The sequence below is a fragment of the Lingula anatina genome, chromosome 3 (genome assembly GCF_051362555.1).
Source record: "Lingula anatina isolate TDL-2025a chromosome 3, LinAna3.0, whole genome shotgun sequence".
NCBI classification, from domain to species: domain Eukaryota; kingdom Metazoa; phylum Brachiopoda; class Lingulata; order Lingulida; family Lingulidae; genus Lingula; species Lingula anatina.
The window spans coordinates 16,310,042-16,332,987 of NC_141769.1; the positions used below are offsets into that span (position 1 = coordinate 16,310,042).

At 36.2% G+C, this 22,946-nt stretch overlaps 2 protein-coding genes across 4 annotated transcripts; one reads left to right on the forward strand and one right to left on the reverse strand.

Moving 5' to 3' along the window:
• Positions 1–142: 142 nt before the first annotated feature.
• On the forward strand, positions 143–3,954 carry LOC147762968 (uncharacterized). Its single transcript, XM_087010001.1, has one exon. The coding sequence runs from the start codon at positions 152–154 to the stop codon at positions 2,774–2,776; it is 2,625 nt and encodes an 874-aa protein (XP_086866127.1). The 5' UTR covers positions 143–151; the 3' UTR covers positions 2,777–3,954.
• A 137-nt stretch (positions 3,955–4,091) lies between these two features.
• LOC106156637 (hepatic leukemia factor) lies at positions 4,092–22,179 on the reverse strand. 3 transcript variants are annotated; one of them, XM_087010004.1, is made up of 5 exons: positions 21,994–22,179; positions 15,151–15,447; positions 14,699–14,842; positions 11,005–11,087; positions 4,092–6,614 (listed from the first exon to the last, which is right to left on the reverse strand). In XM_087010004.1, the coding sequence occupies exons 1-5, from the start codon at positions 22,073–22,075 to the stop codon at positions 6,384–6,386; spliced, it is 837 nt and encodes a 278-aa protein (XP_086866130.1). In that variant the 5' UTR covers positions 22,076–22,179; the 3' UTR covers positions 4,092–6,383. The 3 variants fall into 3 exon arrangements, with proteins under 3 accessions (XP_086866130.1, XP_086866128.1, XP_086866129.1); XM_087010002.1 differs by having other exon boundaries at positions 14,684–14,842; XM_087010003.1 differs by having other exon boundaries at positions 14,684–14,842; positions 22,000–22,173.
• Positions 22,180–22,946: the final 767 nt, after the last annotated feature.

A 22,946-nucleotide genomic window follows, 5' to 3' on the forward strand; every position in this document is an offset into this window, starting at 1 on the left:
GCAAAGGGTTTCCCTTTTTCTTTTAATAAATGAATATTATAAATGTGCGTATTTTTCATGATTGATGTGTACTTACTACTTTTTTGCCTTATTAGTTCCACCTTTGTATACATCTATTACCTATTCTAGGCAATTCCGAACCTGGGAAACCATGAACTGCACCGCTTCAATAGAAGTAGATGATGACAAATTTCTCAGGAGCATTAAATATGCTCTCTGTGAGAGGGATCCCGTTCTGGGACCTGTATTGAACTGCACAGAATCCGAATTCTTTTACCGATGTTCTGATGGCACGTGTATTTTGAAACATCACGTGTGCGACGGCGTCAGTGACTGTATCAACGGAGACGACGAATTGCGTTGTCGAGAGCAGAAAGTCATTAAGCAGGACGATATTTACAGTGAAGGAGGCGAATGCGGAATTCACGGGTTTTCCTGTAATAATAAACAATGTATTCCCACTTCTAAATTCTGTGACTTTTACCAGGACTGCACGGATGAATCGGATGAGGCTTACTGTCAACATCCTATTTGTGCCGAAACCGACTTCCGCTGCAACAGCGGTCAGTGTTTGCCGCTAAATCGACGCTGTGATCGAGTAAAAGATTGTTTGGATGGATCTGATGAAGGGGGGTGTGAAGCTATTAATGTTGATTGCACTGGTTTTGTCTGCCACTCTGGTAACTGCCTGGCTGACCGGTATATCCAAGATGGCGTCATTGACTGTCCTGGTAATGCTGGAGAGGACGAGAACACGACACTGGTGGCTTCCTCGTGCGGGGCGGACATGGTGTCCTGTGTGGACAACAGTGAAATATGTTTCCCCCCGTGGAACGCTTGTATCCAGGACGTACTAGGGGATGGCACTGTGGCATCATGCAGAAACGGTGATCATTTAAAAGGGTGTCAAGATATCTATTGCTCGCAGCAAAATCTTTTTAAATGTTCGCAATCATACTGTATCCATCTGCATAGCATCTGTGATGGGGTTATAAATTGCCCGGGTGCCGAAGACGAAGAAAACTGCACGGCGCATTCATTTTCGTGCCCAGGGGCGTTTCGCGGAAAGGGTGACCGTCACTGCGTTCACGTGGCAGAACTGTGTGACGGACAGAAACATTGTAAAAAGAGTATTGACGATGAACTTTTTTGCGGTCACACCCTTTGTCCACACAACTGTGACTGTCTTGGTGAATCAATGCAGTGCAATTATCAGGGGCTATCTGATATACCTTTGTATTCCTATAATCTGAGGGGGCTGCTTCTCTCCGGGAATCCTCTAGAACTAACCAATGAAACGTTCACCCGGTTTGTATATTTGGTGAAATTAGACATATCAAACTGTGAACAGGTGACGTTACCCAAAAAAGTTTTCCATGGACTCTATAACATACGTGAATTAGATATATCACATAACAATCTCACAATCGTGGAAGGGTACTTATTTAAGAATTTGCACTTTTTGGCCAAACTAAACATAGCTAATAACCCCCTAAGCGCTGTCCTGGACTTCGCATTTCTGGGATTGCGGGCTCTTCCATCCTTGTCATTGGCAGGCATGAACATTGGTTTTATTGGCAAGAATGCCCTCGTGGGACTTTCGGCATTAAGAATATTAGACTTGAGTCATAACAATCTGGATACCCTTTATGATGAAACTCTGGTCCCTCTAACATATTTGAAACAAATTAATCTAGAAGGCAACTCCCTTAACAATGTCAACGTAAGTGCTTTTGCCTCCTTACATGAAGACACTATTTTTATAGGCGGTCTGAGGAGAATATGTTGTTTAGCAAATCACGTTACGAAGTGTACCCCAAAACACATCGGTCAGACAACGTGTTCAGATTTGATTTCTGATGTTTTCTTAAGGGTAATCATTTGGCTCCTTGGTCTTGTAATTGTCATAGAGAATTTTTCAGTGATTATTTGGGTTAACGTCAGAGAGTCGAAAATGACAAGTATAGAGGTTTTCTTGATCGTTTTATTGGCGTTTGCTCAAATCCTCTCCGGTACCTATATGCTTATTATTGCTGGAGTAGACCTGCGATTTCGAGGAGAATTCTACCTTCATATTAACACGTGGCCAAGACACTGGATGTGTAAATTAGCAGCTTGTCTTTTAAAAATCTCTGTCGGTATCACAATGTATCTTTTAGGTATGATACTGGCAGAGGATATACGAATGCTGTTATTTCCTGATATAAAGTTCCCAAAGAGTAAATACATGGTTTTGTCAGTTGTTGTCATAGGCTTTTACACTGTGTTAAGTGGAGTCACATCTATTCTGATCTTCAGTAACAATAGTTTCTGTACCATGTTTGTTCACAGTGATGGGCTCGCCATCAGCTTTATGGATTGGCTTATGGTCTTATGCAACTTTTTACCCTTGGCTTTTATCGTATTTTTGTTTTTTGTATTATATAAATCGTGGGAGAAAATCAAAGACTGGGACATCGATTCCGATGCGTATTCACGATGTGCCCATGGCTTTATCTGGATTGTTTGGACGGTTTTTCTTGATTGGTGTTCAATTCTGATTGCGAAGCTCTATGAAAGCGGCGTAGTGTCAGTCGTTGATTCTGAAGGCTATCTTCTCCTTGTGCTCATACCAATCAGTCTAACATTGAATCCCCTCGTTTACGTATATTGTAGGCCGGCTGAACTGAATTATCTCGTGAAGGAGAAAAGTGGTGAAAATGACGAAGTCGAGTCAGCGGCAACAACCAGGATGACAAGTGTACGAAGTGTGGTGTCTCGAAATTCGTACCATTAGCGAGGTTTGAACCATCAGTAGCATATAGTATTGCATCCATTTAAGGCCAGTTGTCAGGCTTCGGATTTCATCCCATCAGGTGTCACGCTGCTTGGCTAGAGGTTCACTAGGTTATTGCGTGAACCGGCCTGATGCTTGACTGTCATAACTGTGGCATGAAGTAGGCGGTGGGGTAAAGAATTAATACCCTAGATATCAGAAACGTGTAACATACATGTAATAACATAATATGTTTTAATTGAATACCATTTGCGTTTTGTATCTTCGATAACTGTCACACGAAATGTTTGACTAGATAAAATCTTGACTTAATATAGTTTAGATTTATAACCGTTTTTTGTTGGAGAGGGACCTCACTGCACTTTCGATAGCATTAAAATTTAATCAAAAATGGTAAATTGAATTTAAATGACAAAGCAGCAAACCTGTCAATATACAGACAAAATGCATAAGATAATGATGATGCACAAAATAGGTTATTTTGTCCATTTTGGTGCAATATTACATAATGCTTAGCAGCAAAATCGACACCAATTTTTAATTATGCACAACAGGTTAAACAGATATTAGCACTAGCTAGAGGAACAGAACGGCAATACCACTGCCAGGTATTGTACCGCCAGACAGATTTTAAGCTTATTCAAGTTGAATGTCAGCTATGGATGCAACTTTTTTGGATAAAAATAGAAGTTGTCTATCACACCTAACTTTAAAGGGATAACAACTGTTCATTTCTGCCAAAAAAGGATTTTCCTAGGATAAAGGACAATTTTTCCATTCTTACCAATGGTTAATGAATCCATTCCCACATTCAAAGTTAGTCCCTGTTTTTTCCTAAAAAGTTTAGTTTTGTTATTTTCTCTTAAGAGATTATTATACAGTGTAGCCATTTATGGAGGTCTTATGATGTGATGGCAAGCACAAATTGCAGACTAATTGCGTTAACTGCCGTTTTGGTGGTAAAATAGAATTTATTATATTTTCACGAGTTGTTTCCAATGTATTTATTTTGAAATATTGATTACTTACGAACAGTTGTTATCCTTTTAAGTCAGTTTTGCTTAAAATATTAGAAGACTATTATCAGGCAGATCTATTATTTGTGTAACAGAAAAATGGATGTGTGAGTATATTACTTTTTATTTTGTTGTATTTTATGTATTTTGCATTTCAAAAAAAAAAAAAAAAATTGTTGTTGCTCTCTACAGCAAAGGTACGATCTTCTCTACAAAACATTATTTCAGTAAATAAAAGAAGACAGTATACACACACGACAAGAGGGCTATTACTTCACACAAAGAGAAACCACAAAACATTCTATTGCTTTACAAAATATATATTTACTATATCAGAGAAAATTTCATTACAACAATCAATACAAAACTTGCTTGTGTGTTTGTATCATTAACACCAGGTATTAGGAACCTGAACCATAATTTTCTAAACCATATGAACGACACAGATGAACATAACAGTTAAATGACTTCAAATCCTAACTCTGGTCACAGTTACAAGATATCTGTTAAACGTTTTTAATTATCAGACCCAAAACTTCTTATTACACAGATCCTTGTATTTTTCAAATGTTTTAATTAATTTAAAGATCATTCTAGATGAATGAATCCCAACTGGCAATGAATATCGCCTAAATGCTCTCTGTTCAGGGACGAGACTGCCATTTAGTGAAAAAGTCAGAAAATACGGTGTGGGGTCCAGATCAGTCGCCCACCCCCACCCCAGTTTCAATTGCAGATCTACATTGAACTCAAAAACGATATCTTTGGCTCCCAAAAAGTCGAAAATCCAAGGATAGTTGGAAAAATCACATCCCTGACTCTACAGTTATATTTTCTGAATCACCTTGCTTTTATTATCATAACACGCAACTACAGCATCATGACATAATGACATCATGTGACATAACGGCATCCAGTATAAATCACTACAGCCGACTCCTCATCACAGAAGTAAGATATTCGTATATTCATTTATCTATATACACACCAACACCACTCAATATATATATATTTACACATTAATGATACTGGTTTTACTATACAACAATCAAAGAACAAAGTCCTTTATCAGATAAATGCATTAACATCCTTGGCCTAAATATCAAACTGCGTTGGTTAAAAATGAACCGCCAGTGCCAAATTAACTGATAAATGTCAAGACAGAACCAATTTTTTATGCCAACGCCATTTGTTATCTACAATTTCCAGAGTATAGATGATGTAGCAACTTTGATCTTCACTAATGTATGAAATAAATGTGCTTGACAATTTGATATATAAAAGTAAACTTTGACCCATCTCTAAAGCAAGATCAAGTCTGTTGTCTATAAAGATTTTTAAGTAATATGTCTTAATTCTCGTCTTGTCAATCACATGAAAGCAATCTTTCCAAAAATTATTCAACAATTGTTCAAAATATGTCCTCTTTTGTGAATGATAAAAATTTGTCTTCGAAAAAAAATCTGAGAAACATTTCCACTGCAATTTTTTAAATTCACTTCATTATTACAGCTATCAGATTAATCCCACAACCAAGCCACATTTTCTACTTTCTATCATATGTTACAGAGGCACATTGTCTCAGACTCAGGTTGACAATACAACACAGCCTATAAACACTGTAATTGTTGAAAAATAACTTCAACTTTCTACATATTAAGAGTTATTAAATTCTCTCAGTTACTCAAAAGACTACCAGAAAATAAAAGAGAAGAAATGTCTTAGGTTAGTCCTGTTTTTTTAATTTTTGTTAAGTTATGTAGGTGTTATCTCACCTTTGAATGAAAAGAATTTTAAAAATGTAAGTTATTTGTCAGTTAGTGCAGTGTTGTCATATCTAAAATGCTACATGAACATCCCTCAAATCCAAAACAAACAAAATTTACCTATGACTTGCCCATCCCAACAAATACATGTGCAGACACAATAACCAAACTGAAAATATTAAAAGGTAAAAATGAAAGAGGATGCTGTATAAAGCACTCAACCAATAGCAGGCCCTGACATGAAAGAGGATGCTGAATAAAACAATCAGCCAATAGCAGACCCTGACAGTCTGGGATATTTTCAGATATTAAGCCAGATACTTCAGACTCTCCTTTAAGAATACCCCAGGAATCAAGTGTATAGATGCCAGATTTTTTTTACCTTAAGGCAGACTGGTTTTTGATGTTTACTTAAAATAACAAGTGTAGATTTGTTTATCCTTATCCATTTATCATAGTCTAACAAATTAGTCTTACAAGTTTCAACATCGGGGGATACCTTTTGCTGAAGATCTAAATATCCCTGTCTAACAGGTTAGACTATAAAGTTACCACATCTGAGAGTACCCGCAGTTGAGAATCTAAATTGTATACACTTATGAGGATCTCTCATTCAAGACACAGCTTTTTCACCTGATGAAATAATTTTACATCAATGCACTGGATGTGGGCCTTTTTTCCTCATTTCATCTGTCGTGGCAAGATGTGCGGAAAAAGTATGAGGCTTTGTGCGTTTGATACCAAGTTACTTGTGTTCCAGAGACAATGGTGCTGCACCAAGGGGGGGCAATCACAACAAATGTGACACAATCTTCTCCTTCAACCTTAAGCCTTTCCTTCATAAATTGCCAACTTCTTCTTCAGCTGCACATTTTCTGCCAGAACTTTCTCCATTTGCTTCTTAACCTCCGCATTTTCTCTCTCCAAATAAGATGCCCGCATGGCTATTTGATTTTCCTTTATTCGCCTGGCGTCCCTTGACCGCTTGGCTGCCACGTTGTTCTTCCTGCGCCTGTGCCAGTAACGTTCATCTTTCAAGTCTTCTGGGACAAAAATCTGAATAAAAATTGAATATTTAACAATAAAAACATAAAGCAGGCCTGATCATTCCTATTAGGAACCTGATTTTCGTGTGTTTTGTAAAAATGAAAAAAGTTATTGTCAAAATTATGCATCCTAAAAATAATGGAAGTTTTACTAGATTCAATAATTTTGAAAAAAGTTTTATACGCATCATTCCTTGACAGGGGTTTTATACAATCTTGCCTCTACTGATAGACAGTCTAGTTCAAGACTGCCCTAGGTTAATACTCTGGACCAAAAAAAAAGTTCGTAAACATTGGCATTTTGAATAATTATGAAATAACCACATGAGCTTTGGTAAACATTTTAACCAAATATTGATGGGTAATGCACACACCATTTGTTACTTTATTATATCAGTATACACTAAAGATATCCCCACTTCATTACATAGTTTTTTAAATTACTGAAGAAAAAATTTGTTTCTGAACTTTTTTGGTTCAGTGTACGGTAAAGTCTTGAAAATTTCGTCGCTTAAAAATTAATTAATATTTTTAATTGTGTAAATCCGACTAATTTTTCAAAATTACCTCTCCCCGACTCCTGGGTATGACGAAATTTTCAAAAATCCGGCCTTTGGGCTTTTATCCTTAGCGACTGTTATCTTTGACGCTCCTGTATTGTGGGATATTTATTACCACTTCCTAAGTCATTTTCTGGTGGTAAATAATAATCTATTTATTAGTGCATCTCGATTAAGTTATACTTAACTTACTGTAGGCTACCCGAAAACATGTTGAGAATTATCTTCTCGGTAAGAAACATACCTCCTGGTAGAGGAGAAGGATCAAAATAAGCCTAATTGCAACCTTGCATCATAACCTGGACGCGACATGTTAAAAAAAATTACGCACTTGGGAAGGTTTGTTGCATGCAGGGCTTTTCCCAGGATTGAGTGTCAGGCCTTCTAAAATTACCATCTGTAACTTCCTAAAAATTTACAGGGAGTTAAAATAATGATCTCCCGTTGACGATTTTCCGCAATTTAAGTTCCTTGAACTAATATGAAAACTGATTTTTATTATTGCTTACATCGCGAACAATCTCCCGATGAAGATGTGAAAATTGCCTTTTCGTCTAGCAAGGATCGCGAACGATCTCCCTCTGATATGATCTTACGCGAACAAAGTCCTGAGAATATTACGCGAACGATTCTCTGCCCAAGATATACCGTGAGCGGGGCAGGGGGCGGATTAAAGATAAAATGAAAATTAATATTTTTAAAAAATCCAAAGTGTGTGTGTGTGTGTGGGGGGGGGGGGGGGGGGGGGGGGGGGTTAATAATGATCTTCCGCGAACGAAGTTCCCTAAATCCCTTGAACTAATATGAAAATTGCATTTCATTCTTGCTTACATCGCGAACGATCTCCCAATGATGATATGAAAATTGCCTTTTCGTCTCGCTCGGATCGCGAACGATCTCCCTCTGACGATTTTACGTGAACAAAGTCCTGACGATAGTACGCAAACGATTCTCCGCCGAAGATATGCCGTGAGCGGGGAAGGGGGGGGGTTAAAGATAAAACTAAATATATATATTATTTATAAAATTCAAAGGGGGAGGCGGGGTTAAAATAATGATCTCTTGCTGACGATCGTTCGCAAACTAAGTTCCTTGAACTGATATGAAAACTGCATTTTATTATTGCTTACATCGCGAACAATCTCCCGATGAAGACATGAAAATTGTCTTTACGTCAAGCTAGGATCGCGAACGATCTCCCTCTGATATGATCTTACGCGAACAAAGTCCTGAGGATATTACGCGAACGATTCTCCGCCGAAGATATACCGTGAGCGGGGGAAGGGGGGGGGGCGGATTAAAGATCAAATGAAAATATATATTTTTTAAAAATCCAAAGTGTGTGTGTGTGTGTGGGGGGGGGGGGTGTTTAAATAATCTACCGCTGACGATCTTCCGCGAACGAAGTTCCCTAAATCCATTGAACTAATATGAAAATTGCATTTCATTCTTGCTTACATCCCGAACGATCTCCCGATGATGATATGAAAATTGCCTTTTCGGATCGCGAACGATCTCCCTCTGACGATCTTACGCGAACAAAGTCTTGACGATATTACGCGAACGATTCTCCGCTGAAGATATGCCGTGAGCGGGGGAAGGGGGGTTAAAGATAAAATGAAAAATATATATTATTTATAAAATTCAAAGGGGGAGGGGGGGTTAAAATAATGATCTCCTGCTGACGATCTTCCACAAACGAGGTTCCCTTGAACTAATATGAAAAGTGCATTTTATTCTCGCTTACATCGCGAACGTTCTGCCGCTGAAGATATGAAGATTGCCTTTTCGTCTCTCTCAAATCGCAAACGATCTCCCGCTGATGATCTTACGCGAACGGAGTCCGCTACAAATATGAAAATTATCTTCTCGTTTCGTTTGGATCGCGAACGATCTGTTGACTATATTACGCGAACGATTCTCCGCTGAAGATATGAATATTGCCATCTCGTCCCATTTGCATTGCGAACGATCTCCATGTACGAGCCAGGTAATCGTTAAATGGTCCGAAATTGAACATTGACATGAATAGAAGTGACGGGTACATTTCACTTCGAGATAATATCTTGATTTTTTCATTGTGTCTTCCTCATTTAGGACAGCCGCCGATAACAATAACGGCGTTACAAATGACAAAGCCGCGGCCTGTGACTTCTATTTGCCGGCTTGATAACGAACCTTAAGCCAAGTAATAGTAATGAAACTAAAGACAAAAGGCCGACGTTCCCGCAATTGAGAACGGGAATTCACATCTAAACCATCTATATTGTGAGTAACCGCTCGCAGGGGCGCACTATTGTTCCTATCTCCCATTGAGAGTGTTATCAGCAATGATATCTTGATCGTATCATTGTCTTGCATCAACTGACGCATTACCTTCATGTTTGAGCTGGACAACGCGGCCATATTTGGTGACGAACTTTTCAAAAATTATCGAGTACCTCATTTACAAGGTCGACGAAGTTTTCAAAGGGAAAAAAATTACGTCGGCGGAAAATCGTCTGCCGACGAAATTTTCAAGAACGACGAAATTTTCAAGACTTTACCGTAGATGAAGAGCCATGATGACACAGACTCTATTGAATAATCCTTAAAAGCATAAAATAAACAACGGTGCTTGTTTAAAATTTTTTGTTCACTAAATATATGCCAATTCACTTTATATATGCCAAAGTCCAATTAATATATGCAAAATGAAAATAAAAATCTAACTTCCAAAATGGGTTGAAAAGAAGAGTCTTCTCCTACAGTAACTAGTCCATTACTTTTTTTAGATTAGTTTTCCTCGTGAATTAGTTCTTTGGCGTAACTTCTTTGAAGCTATTCCAAAACTGTGAGAAAAGGTGAGCATTTGTTTATCTATATTTACTGCTTATACCAAGAACAGTGTCAAGTTACGCATGCTACAAAGATTTCCATGCTATGACCCTGACAGTTTAGAAAAGAGCAGATTCATCTACATTTTTTCAACCACAAAAAGTAGAATGTCTGTACTGTAATTGCAGTCACCTGGATCCAAGAACTTAAAATTTATTTTACCTATGCAAGCTTCACGAAGGATCACCTTGTGCAATGGATGCCTTTCCAACTACCACAATTTACCAATGAAGGCTACTTGGTGTCAGTTTGTACTCTGTATGCATTTCTAGTTTTTACAAATTTTAAGAGCCTCGCTTCTTCCACAATTTTACCTTTGTAAGATTTTTATAACAAACTATTCTCTCAGTAAACAGTCAAACTCGTTCATTCAGTTCTGTCAAAGCTTCCACTCTGGAAGTATTGCTTTGTAATTTTCAGGTCAGTAAGGTAAGGATGTGCGCTTCACTGAACTGCTATTCAGTTTGCCTAAGCACTGTGTGCCCTGCTGAATGCAGGGAAACCAACCAAACGTGACCAAATAAACAACAAAAGCCTATATTGTTAATCTGCTTGGTGGGAGACAAATATTTATTTAAGAAATTGCAAGAAACCCTTCATCTTGTTTGAGACTACACAGATATACTTTCTTAAAAAAATATTTTCTAATGTTCATTTTTTTTCTGTGATGCCAGTCACAAATAGAACTTTTGAGGTGAAAATTTGTCCTCATAAATGCCAATACAGCAGTAATTAGAGAAAAAAATTGTATAAAAAGGGAAATTAGGAAATCCTTGCTATTAACTGATACAAGGTGAATTAGGCTGTTTAAAATTGGTCAGCGACAGTTTCTTTGTGCCATCACAAGAGTTAACCTAAGTTCTAAGTGTTCTGGGCTTTTTTCAGTCTTAAAATTTGCTACAAAACATATGTCTGTGTGTGAAAGAGAGTCATCTCATATGGTTTCAGTGCATCTTTACCCACCTTCTTCGACTTCTTGATCATCGGCTGTGGTTTCAACTCCTCTTCTGAGAAAGCTGTTCTTCTTGGGTCAAATCCATCCTGACCTAAAGTAAGGTCAAAAGGTAAAGGTCATAAAAGGGGTGAAACAGAGGTCAGTGACCAAAACTTCCAAGTAAGGACAGCATCTTTAAGCTCATTTCTAGAGGGGATGTTCTAAAAACCAAGCAAACCATCAGGTTTCCCTTTGAGAGGCAAACACTTTGAAATTTTGTAGGAGGATATAAAGGTGGCTAAAAATATCAAGAAATGGGCGCACAGCCACAAATTTCAAGGTGCATTAGTTCTAACAGAAATAAATAAAGAACTGTTTGTTTAAAATGGTCAAACAAACATTAAAGACACTACAGTAATAATGGCTCAATATAGTTTTAATTTGTAAATTGAGTATATTTTGAAGATTGTTTTAAATATATATGTAAAACAGTTAAATTAATGATGAAGGTAAGCAGGGGAGCAGAATTTCACATACATGAAATATATATATATATAATGGTCAGGACAAATTGCATTCGCATCAGGAGAATAAGATACAAAGAGACAAATAAACTGCAAATTCAACATCAAATTTTAATGATTGAATCTGACAAACTGCAATGATATGAGTTTATTTCCATTTTTGACACTTTATTACACAATACACGATAACAAGTTTACCATCATTTTTACATAATCAACTTATAATGTTGTAAAGATGCAGGAAATGCCAAACAAACACTTTTACGTATCTTATTAATTAAATAATGAAACTGTTAACATGCCTAAGAAATGAATCTGAGGAAATGTGAAAAAACGGCATTTCTTTAAAATAATGGCCCGATTAAGCTGATTTTTTAACTCAACCTGCGTTTTAGCAGAAATGACCACTCCTGTGAGTTTCATGACAATTGGCCTATCTGTTTTTCTTATATTGTATTTACTGTGTTGCATATATGCTGAAAAGTGAAGAAAAAAGCATAACTACAAAAACAGTGGCCCGATCATGCTAATTTTCGAACCTGACCTGCGTTATAATAAGATCGATTACTCCTGTGAGTTTCATGACAACAGGCCTATCAGTTTTCCTTGAAATGTGTTTACAGTGTTGCATATATGCTGAAAAGTTAAAAAACAGCATAACTTCCCTTAAAATGGCCCGATCATGCTGATTTTCGAACTTGACCTGCGTTTTATGAATATTCATCAGCTCTGTAAATATACAGCCAAAAAGTAAAACTGCCTTCCACTTATCATGTTTACAATGAAAGTGCACGGCGCCAGCGCCGGCGACAGTGACGGCGACAACGGCAGATACAGGTGATGGCAATATGTACAGACACATCTGTACATATTTACTGTACTGTTTGAGAACAGTAAGTGACATTGTTTTTCTTAAATGGTCATCATGGGAGCAGTGCCCAAAATAGGTTTTTTTCAAATTTTGATGCAATATTACATAATGTTTAACAGCATAATGACCATCAATTTTAATAATAAAATATTAGTATCATGGATATTCAGAAAATGTGACTAGCAAAGGTCTTCAGGCCCATGGAACTTCAAAGTCACAACTTGAAAATGCCAAAATGTAAACAAGACAGCACTGTTCTGAAATGTTTTTTTTTTTCCATTTTTAACAATTTTTTTAACATAAAACAAAATTAACAGGTTACTGCCATCTTTATATGATCAACTAAGAAAATTGATGAGATGGGAAAAATATAAATACAACAGTGTTAAATGTCCAATTTCCTCCATTCTGAGATTCTGAACATAGTGAATGATTGAATCTGACAAACTACAATGATATGAGTTTATTTCCATTTTTGAAACTTTATTACACAGTACACGATAACAAGTTTACCATCATTTTTACATAATCAACTAATAATGATGTAAAGATGCAGGAAATGTCAACCAAACACTTTTACATGTCTTATTAGTTAAATAATGAGACTGTTAACATGCCTAAGAATTGAATCTGAGGAAATGTGAAACAAGACAGCACTGTTCTGACATGGGTTTATTTCCATTTTAACACTTTTTTTAACATAAAACAAAATAAAGTTTACTGCAAATTTTTATATGATCAACTAAGAAAATTGATGAGATGGGGAAAATATCAATAGAATAGTGTTAAATGTCTAATTTCCTCCATTCTGAGATTCTGAACATAGTGAATGATTAAATCTGACAAACTGCAATGATATGAGTTTATTTCCATTTTTGACACTTTATTACACAATACACAATAACAAGTTTACCATCATTTTTACATAATCAACTAACAATGTTGTAAAGATGCAGGAAATGTCAAACAAACACTTTTACGTATCTTATTAGTTCAATAATGAGACTGTTAACATGCCTAAGAGTTGAATCTGAGGAAATGCGAAAAAACAGCATAACTTATAAAATAATGCCCCTTTTATGCTGATTTTCGAACTCAACCTGCATTTTAGTAAGATTGACCACTCCTGTGAGTTTAATGACAATTGGCCAATCTGTTTTTCTTATATTGTGTTTACAGTGTTGCATATATGCTGAAAAACGAAAAAAACAGCATAACTACTAAAACAGTGGCCCGATCATGCTGATTTTCGAACTTGACCTGAGTTTTCATAAGACTGATTACTCCTGTGAGTTTCATGACAATAGGCATAACAGTTTTCCTTAAAATGTGTTTACAGGGTTGCATATATGCTGAAAAAAGTGAAAAAACAGCATAACTTCCCTTAAAATGGCCCGATCATGCTGATTTTCGAACTTGACCTGTGTTTTATGAATATTCATCAGCTCTGTAAATATTAAGCCAAAAAGTAAAACTGCCCTCCACTTATCGTGTTTACAAGGAAAGTGCACGGCGCCGGCGACGGCATCGGCATCGGCATCGGCATCGGCGACGACAGACGCAGGTGATGGCAATATGTACAGACACATCTGTGTCTGTACATAAAAATGCATTAATGGTGATCCTTAACTCTTACAAAACTGTCACATGCAAACTGTTTATCCCCTCTTGCAGAAATGCTTATGTAGCTTGAAAATGCTGAAGCAAATTGTTCTTATGTTTACTAGTACTATAAAGACTTATTTCAGAAACTGAGTGCATTGCAGACGGGATAATAAAATCCTAGACATTCAATTGCATGACCTTGTTTTTCCCCTTAAAATGATTTTCAAAAGGATATTAATAAGCAATTATAAGGTAACATCCAATTTACACTTTTATGACTAAGGATTTACTTAAAATGTTACAAACTCCACCTGCCCTCTCTCCTTAACAAATTTAGAGATTTTGGAAACCTCTTTTCTTCATTAAAAAGAAAGTAAATAAATAAAACAGATTTGATAAAATGAAAAAATATGTTTAAATACACAAGGTTCATGACAGATAGAAATCTAGACTTGGAGTACTAATGGACAATATCAAAGAGGTCATTTCAGCTTAACAGTGCTTGTGGCAAATGCATGCCTTTGACATTTCAAAAATGCTCTTACATGGTGCAAGTTACCACAAGTTTGTGAAAGCTAAAATGGCACGCAGTGAAATATTTGTCAGCAAGTACAACCAAAGCCATTCTATGATTTTTACTGGTATCCCACCAATGTCAATTCAGAAAGTTCCTGAGCTGTCATGTGAAAAAGGAAAACGTGTACCTACTTCCTGGGTCTTTACCTGGAATGGTAGCCAAGGCCAGATCGGACTTACTGACTTCATAGTCAACTTTGATTATTTTATCAATGTCAATGCTGCCGCCAGCAGCCCCTGGTTCTGGGGAGGACATGGGCCGTTTTGGACTGGCACTTGGGGAGGCAGACACTGGAATAAGGAATATGAGCAGATTGTGCAATGGCCGGAGTCCAATTTGATTTAAGACAATACATTACAAAATTTGATATCATTTGTATAGCTCCTTCACAGTAAAGACATTTCCAGTGAACTTCTGTTTAAAAAATATACAAATGCATAATTAGTGATTCACTGATTACTACATTTCTAGATGAAAAGAGACCATCTTGAATAAACAATTATAAAAATTATAAATAAAAACAATTGCATTTTACTCTGTATCAAGGGTAAAAATTAAACATTACTTCTGTATTAAAAGGAAAAACAGTAAAGTTTACTTTGTATCAAAGGCAGTGAAGTAGCAGGGGGAGACTCGGGAGCAATGGTCAGGGAGGTGTTGGAGGACTGGCTGTCTCCCTCCTCCTCCCCCACACCATCTTCGTGAGTCAGTGGTATGCCATTCTCGAAGAGAAACTCGTCCAGGTCCATGTATTCCAGCTTGAAGTCATTATCCATGGGCAGGGTCCTATCCCAAATCTGGGGCCCCAGGAAAGCCGAGGCAGCATCATAGCTGGGGGAGGAACTGAGAGCTTTTGCCTTGTCGACTGGAGTACTTCTCTTTGGTTCACTGTCACCTGAAAGTTGTAATGTTCATTAATTTTAAGTGTGTGCATGTCAAAGATAAACTGGTACACAAGAAGTAGCATATTGTAGGAGAAAAAAAATTTGTCTGGATTTATACATGGCATTTTATTCAGTTCCATCTGTATAACATCTAATTAACCTGCTCATGAATTAAAAAAGTAACCTCCCAAGCATATATGGCTGCTCAAAATATTTAGCACATAAAACCCTGCATTGTCAATTTGTTTGCTTTTTAACCAACCTTCCAAAGACTCTCCACCTATTTCTGTTACCTAAATGAACATCTTGAGCAAGTGACGTCTAACCGTGAACTTACCATTTTTAATATGCTGACGCTTACCACGAGCTAATGCTATCTGCTGAAGAAATGCCTTCAGCATTTTGAGGAGACAACAAAAACAATGTCCACCCTCTCCTCCCTGCTGAGACTGAGAAACCTGTCTCAGTTCTGGATGGAATGTTTGAACAGTGGGATCAACCTCTGACTTCTGTTTAAAAGCGCAAGTCACATGACAGCAGTGCTTTCTTTCGAGTGGATAGACACCAAACTTAACCCAAGTGTCAACTTGCACTTCTACTTACGGGTCAATCTGTACCCTTATTTTAGAAAATGGGGGTGTATTTCAGTCAGTAAGAAGCATTTAGTTAGAAAATTGAGCCCATTCTGACAGTGTTCACAATGGGAACCCCCAACAGGTTCCCTTAAGCATAAAAAGAAAAAGAAAAAAAAAACTTTTGTAGACAATTATTTCTGCACCAAGTTGACATTTTATTCCTGTAACCTGCGTCTGTGACACCAGCATCTGGCTGACAACAAAACTGGCATACATTCTTCTGACCTCTACTTTGGGTCACATAAGGACACCTGTCACACCACATAAGACTCAGGACACATAAGGACAGTAACACCACCACCAAATGACACGAAAAATTTATCACCAAGTTGAGTGAGCAGGTTGGAGAGCAGCTATAGAGGGTCAGACTTCCAGGGTGACCCAGAGGGTGAACTGCCTCCCAGGCACCAACACAAACCACCAGGTGGCCACTAGTCTAAATACAGTTTTGAATAGAAATGATGCTGGATGTGTCTCAAAGCTGATAACATCTATATTCAGAAACATTCTTTCTTAATAAAATGTGTCTCTTTTAATATAATAACCACAGGAATCTTTTCTCTATAAAATTACCACGGCCTTCATTTTATATAATACATATGACCTAGTTTATATGTACTTACAACACGTCTGACCCAGTTCACAAAGCCCTATCTACCTTACATAATTTGGAATTCATTTCATATAATAAGAGTAGTATAAAATCTTGAAAGATCTGGGATAAAACAGGTTTTGCAGACACAATTTTATACTTAAAGAAACAAGTAATATACACTGGTCAAATATCTCAATTTCATTTAAGTTCTCTCACTTAACTATGAATACAACTTAGCACACATAATCTAATTTAATGGTTCACTTGGTCAATTTTTGAGTATAAAATCCTCTTTTGAAAATGTCCCAAAGTCATTTTCTTGTCTACATATACTGCAATGCTACTAACTGGATCTTTCCCATTTCAAACCTTTTTATTAAGAAAGAGATATTTAAAGATAAACCCCCAACTTGCAGAACATGGCAGTCTTGGTAATGGGAACCTAATTATTTAATCAGAAACCATTTACTATAATCCAAGAGCATGGACAGATCGAGCAATGTTTTGTAAGTAGTAGAACATTGTCTTTTCCCAATGAAAATTCGAATTGGCAGAAAAATGCAGGATAGGCCTCGTTGAGAGGACATTGTGTAGGAGAAAAGGGCCTTGGATTAGCAGATTATCTTCTCATCAAAACTGCAAACAGGACAGATAAAAATTGATTAAAAACCACTCAACTGGGCCAAATATATATTAAATTCAAATAAAATTTTTTTGTTCACGTACACATTTAATTTTTCTAGGTAAATAACTTTTTACTGCCAAAACAATACTAAAATCAAAACTGAAATTAAAATCATGTATTTCAAGTTCTTATTAAATTTATTAATTATTGAACTAACAATATACAGTAGATTAACATAAACAATCTCATATCCCCTCATCTATAAGCAAGCCACTGAAAGCCTGATAAATAAATTCTATCAGTGAGTATTACTTTTCACAAGCCTTAAAGATTGCTGTAGCTTGGTCTCCTACTCTTTGGGCCATGGCATGAGGATACACCACTGTCACAATTGTCCTCGTCACAACTGTAGCAATTCCCAGGTCAAGAAGGGAGTGGGGGGATACCTCAGCCAGTAACTGAGCATGTAAATCATTTAAAATACACACATTTCAACAAGCATATGGTAATTACGGCAATTACCTGATTTTTTCAATGGGGGGAAAATGGGGGAAATTGTGAATTTTACAGATACTGTACTTTTTTATGTCATAATTTTTTTATAATTAGTACATTCCTATTGAGTGGTTGCAAAAATAATAATATTAATAATAATTGTAATAATAATAAAAACCGGCTATCCAATAGTTCTATTCAATTTAGTAAAAACAAATGCTATCCAACAATATAATTTTTGTGATTAGAAAATTATATTTTGGAAAGTTTGCTCATTGAAAAAAAATCAAGTATTTACTGTAATTACCATATGGTTGTTGAAATGTGTGTATTTGTATACTTAGTACTGGCTAAATTACTAGTACTCCCTTGAGTAATTACCTTAGTATCTAACAATAGTAAGAAAGGGTTCAAAGTGGTTTTAAAATGGAGGCTGTATATGTCTAAACATCTCTGCATATAAATATGTGTATCCCTCCACAGACTAGCATACGTTTTTGTCATAGATAATCCAGTTCAGGAATGAATACACATCCTGTATCTCCCACTTTAGTGATGTAATTTACTGGAATTTTTGCATGATTCTCTGATATTTAGCAAATGAATTTTATGTGCTAGTTTAGAGAGAACTATTTTGGAAAATGGCACATTCAACTATTTGACTTTGAGGATTTCTATGACCTTGCATATTCAACTGGTCCAAAAAACCCTTCATAACATGCAAACATTCCATTGCTGTTTTAAGGACCATTCCCAAAGATATTTGGTTGGGTCTATCTATCTCCCTGGGGAGTCTAACTAAATTGCTATCAACTTAACCGGCTTAAATGTCTGTTTGTTATAACAAATTCATTTTATTTGGCAGTTACCAGTAAGACACACATTTTACCAAACAAACAGGGGTGAAAACATAACTTCCTTGGCCAACATAACAAGTTTGTTTTACTTGGCAGTTACCAGCAATCAACACACACATCTTCACCCTACCTATTTTGGCAACATACTTTGGCAGGACATGTATTTGCACCTGTCATCCAAAGCTTTTGCTACACAGTATGGGCCATCTAAACCACAAGTAACAGACACAAAGCCCCCCTTACAAAATTTGTGAATGTTTAGAAAACTTGGCAGCATACAGAGTCTGTAAATGAATAGATCCTGAACATGCATTCAAGGCCAGATAAACTTAATATATTAAAGAGGCTCCTTTATATTTGCATTTTTGCAACCTACACAGATTTGTTTTCACACATGAGTAATTCCTCAGGATAACAACTAAGCATTTAACTTTATAATGCAATAAAATGTGTAACTCAACCTTGTTATAATTATACTAGAAGGGCAATTAGAATATCAATTACTTGTTGCGTTTTACGCAGAATAGTTTAACTTTTACGATGTAAGTGCCCACTGGCAACTCATTTATAAATGCCAATTTGTGTGTGTGTGTGTGGGGGGGGGGGGGGGGGGGGGGGGTGTGTGCACTAAATTTTCAACTTAATCTTACTCAGAATATTCGTCAAGGCTTGCCATATAACTACTAGTAAGAGGTTCCATGTGATGATTTTTATTTAAGTTGTCATGTACTTATACTCTGCAGGAGCATATGTTCTATGATAGGCTACAGCATTTATTTCTATATTTCTAATCATTTTTGAAAGTTATTGACCCTGTGACTCATCTGCTGAGATTATTTCTCTTCTCTTTGTATCAGTTATGTAAGTAGTTCCCTCTTGCTTACAAGTTTTTTTGTTGATTTGAAAATGTTACTGTACAAAATCCTGCAATTTACAATTGCACAGTGCAGGAATCCTGAGAGAAAAGATAGCAGCACCGAGAAGTCTCCGAGTCTCAGATGTGTATTTCACTGATAACTGTTATAAATGTAAAATGAAACTTTGTTCAAAATTATTACCAAAAGGAGCACCATAACTTTATTATATTAATTTTTCTACTTTAAGAGATATGATTGCTTAGAAGATGTATAATTTTGGTGACATTTTTAGTGTGGAACTACCTATAAGCACAAGTGTACAACACCATACTGAAGTATTTGCCAAGCATAGCATTTAATCATATCATTCAAAAGTAACCCCTTGTTTTTTATTTCCACAATACAGTGTTTATTATAATATTTCTTTGTGATTGTATCAATAGACTTATTATTTAAATTCTGCAGTAAAACTTTGCTGAAGAAAATCAAATTTTAAAAATCCAAGGCACCTGGCAGCATAACTGCAAACAGCATTGAAATCAAGACAAAAATCAATATTTAAGAACTATAACATATGTCCACATCAGGTTGAAATTTGAAATCCCTAGGGCAGATTTTTTTTCCTCAATTTAAATTCAAATTTTCATTTTTACCATGTCTTTTACATTACGCAAGGAGCCCTTAATGGTAACTTATGTTCCACAAATGTACAGTAATTTATGTTCCGAGTCTAATTTTAATCTTTATACTACATTCCGATATATTTTGTAGTGGGTCATTTACGGTAAATTAGACATGACGTAAGGATGTTTTTGGGGCTTTGCATCATGGCTAATTCTAGGTAACTTATGTTCCCTAGAAAAAATGTCAAAATGTTTCATTTTGTTGAAGTACTTGGTAAAAGAGAAAACAATGTTTTCTTTTGCTGATGGAAAAATATATTGTGATTCCATGATCGTTTGACATTTCTGACATAATATTAGGAGCACGAGGGGAAAAATAATATACTTAATGTTTATTGTACTGTCAGTAGGGTGTATTTCTCCGTTTTTTTTTTTTTAAGATTCAGTGTTAAGCAAACTTTACTTGCTCAAAGACAATTAATTGTTCTATACAGAAAATTATAATTTTTTACAATGTTATACTTATAGGAGATAAATCAAAGACCAAATCCAATAATGACTGAATTTTCAAAGTGACTAAAACATTTCACAGTTGGACATTTTGCATTTGTGACAGTAATATATGTCCCTTTTTGGGGTAAGACGATGAATTATTTTTTATTATTCCTGGTTCCAGGAGAGTGAAACTTTGCTACAAATTTCTTCATGTGGTACCCTAAAATAATCAAACATAGTTTGCAATCTGCGTACTAAATATTTTTAAGAGCATGCCTGTGACATCAAGTGCACCTCTATATTGGGTTTGGGTGAAAAGTGACATTATTCAGGACGTAACCTGCCAAAATGTGCTGGATTACCCCCTTTTTTTCATATTTCAAACATAGTTTTAGGTTTCGTTTTACAATTTTTATCAAATTGCTAGGGCAGAAATTATGTTTCTGAAATATGAGAGAGCCTCCTTAATAATACATCCTTACTACTGTAACAATAAGTTTACAAAATACTTTTCAGCTTTATTCGACTATTCATGTGTTCATGATAGATGCCATAAACCGCATTACAAAGGGTACTTCTGCAGTATTCCTTCCACCCTCTAACTCTCTAATCTTTAAAACTTATCAAAGTTATGTGGTGACTTATTTCAATGGCTCTGCTATTCAATTAAATAATTTTGGAAATTTGCTTATTTTTTAAATTTTAGAATATTTACTTATTTTTTTTATCTTTTTCTGATTAACCATCAAGATCTTTGGTCAATGGGATTACAGCAAATTTTTACCCAAGGGGTAACCTCAACACTCATCATATTTGGAAGGCAAAGTTTCATGTAAAAACATCTTAAAATCAGTAAATGAATTGCCAAACTAATTATTTGACTAGCGGTGACGTCGACATTACTCAAAATCACCCCACAAACTGATTTAGAAAAGATATCACTAATATGGTGGAGGAAAAATGCAAAAGTGCATGCAAAGTACTGCATTCGTTAAACAGGGGCAATCAGCTAGCGATGACCTACAATCTGACCCCCAAGTCTGATCAAAATACACACGCGGACTACAACGTGACTTGGCCGGAGTGGTCAGTGGGCTAATGTCACTGACCATGACCACGATCCTGGTTTCGCAACACCACACCTCCCCAATCAGCTGACCATCTGTTTAATGTAAATTCAAGCTAAAAGTGACAAAAAATGATTCTCGATCAAGATGGTGGTTGTACCTATACTCTCCTCTACCATGCATCCTTCCTAAAACTTTGTAAAAGAAGTTCGGATACTGGTCTGTTTACCACTGAATTCCGCTAACCTTGGTCAGTTTGATATTTATCATCGTAAGACGCAAATATCTGCCCCGTTTTCCCCACTTACCCGCACCTGGCGCACACACGCTCAAGAAAGATGGATTCTCCAAGAGTGAGCGGAGAGAGACGCCAGTAGTACCCATAGCCATGATGAAATATTTTCGTGAATTCCGTCTTACAGGTCTCGTGGATTCGTGTGTGCCACAGAAGCGGGCAATGTTTTCCTTTTATCCTAATTACCATATGCGAATAAAGGCAGCCAATCAGATTGCTGATAAGCTTTACTCTCTAACCCCCGTCAAGATGAGCAAAACGTTTATGAGCCTCCTGAAAAGGAATTGAATAAATTTTAAATACAGAATATACCGAACGCGTAACAGAGATACGATATTGAGTAAATCTGATCATTTTTAGAACTTAAATGGTTTTGGACTTTGGTCCGTCACTTGGCAGCAATGTGCTTTCATTACATCCTGGTACTTTTAATGACGTACGTACGAGTTTACACAAATAATGCAATATTGTTACTTGTTGAATGCGTTTATTGCATTTCTAAGTCTATACGTTTCATGGATCAATTTGTACCATATTTGTGAAAGCGTTTGATCAATAAATTAATTCAACCATATGTTACGGATTTGAAGTGCTTTCCTACTCGATTAAAAGATTTACTCCCGAAAAGCCTGTTTTAGATGCAGAAAAACATGTAGACCTAACGTAGCCTACTTTGTATATTTTTGAAGGGATGTGCATCCTACAGCATAGTCTACTATAATATACGCATTAAATTTACAAGTATAGGCTTATGGCTACCAAGAAAGTAAATTTACTTTTGATTTTTTAAAGGTCATAAAACTCTATGTAAGATGCAAAATAATGTTAATAGCATGTTAATATTTGTCAAAAAGTATAAAAGTATTTTTTTTGTTCGTGACTTAATTTGCAGTTCATGGTAGGCCTACAATTCATTTTTTTTTCTTTTTTACAGACGAAAAAATTCTAATTCAAACGCACCAAATA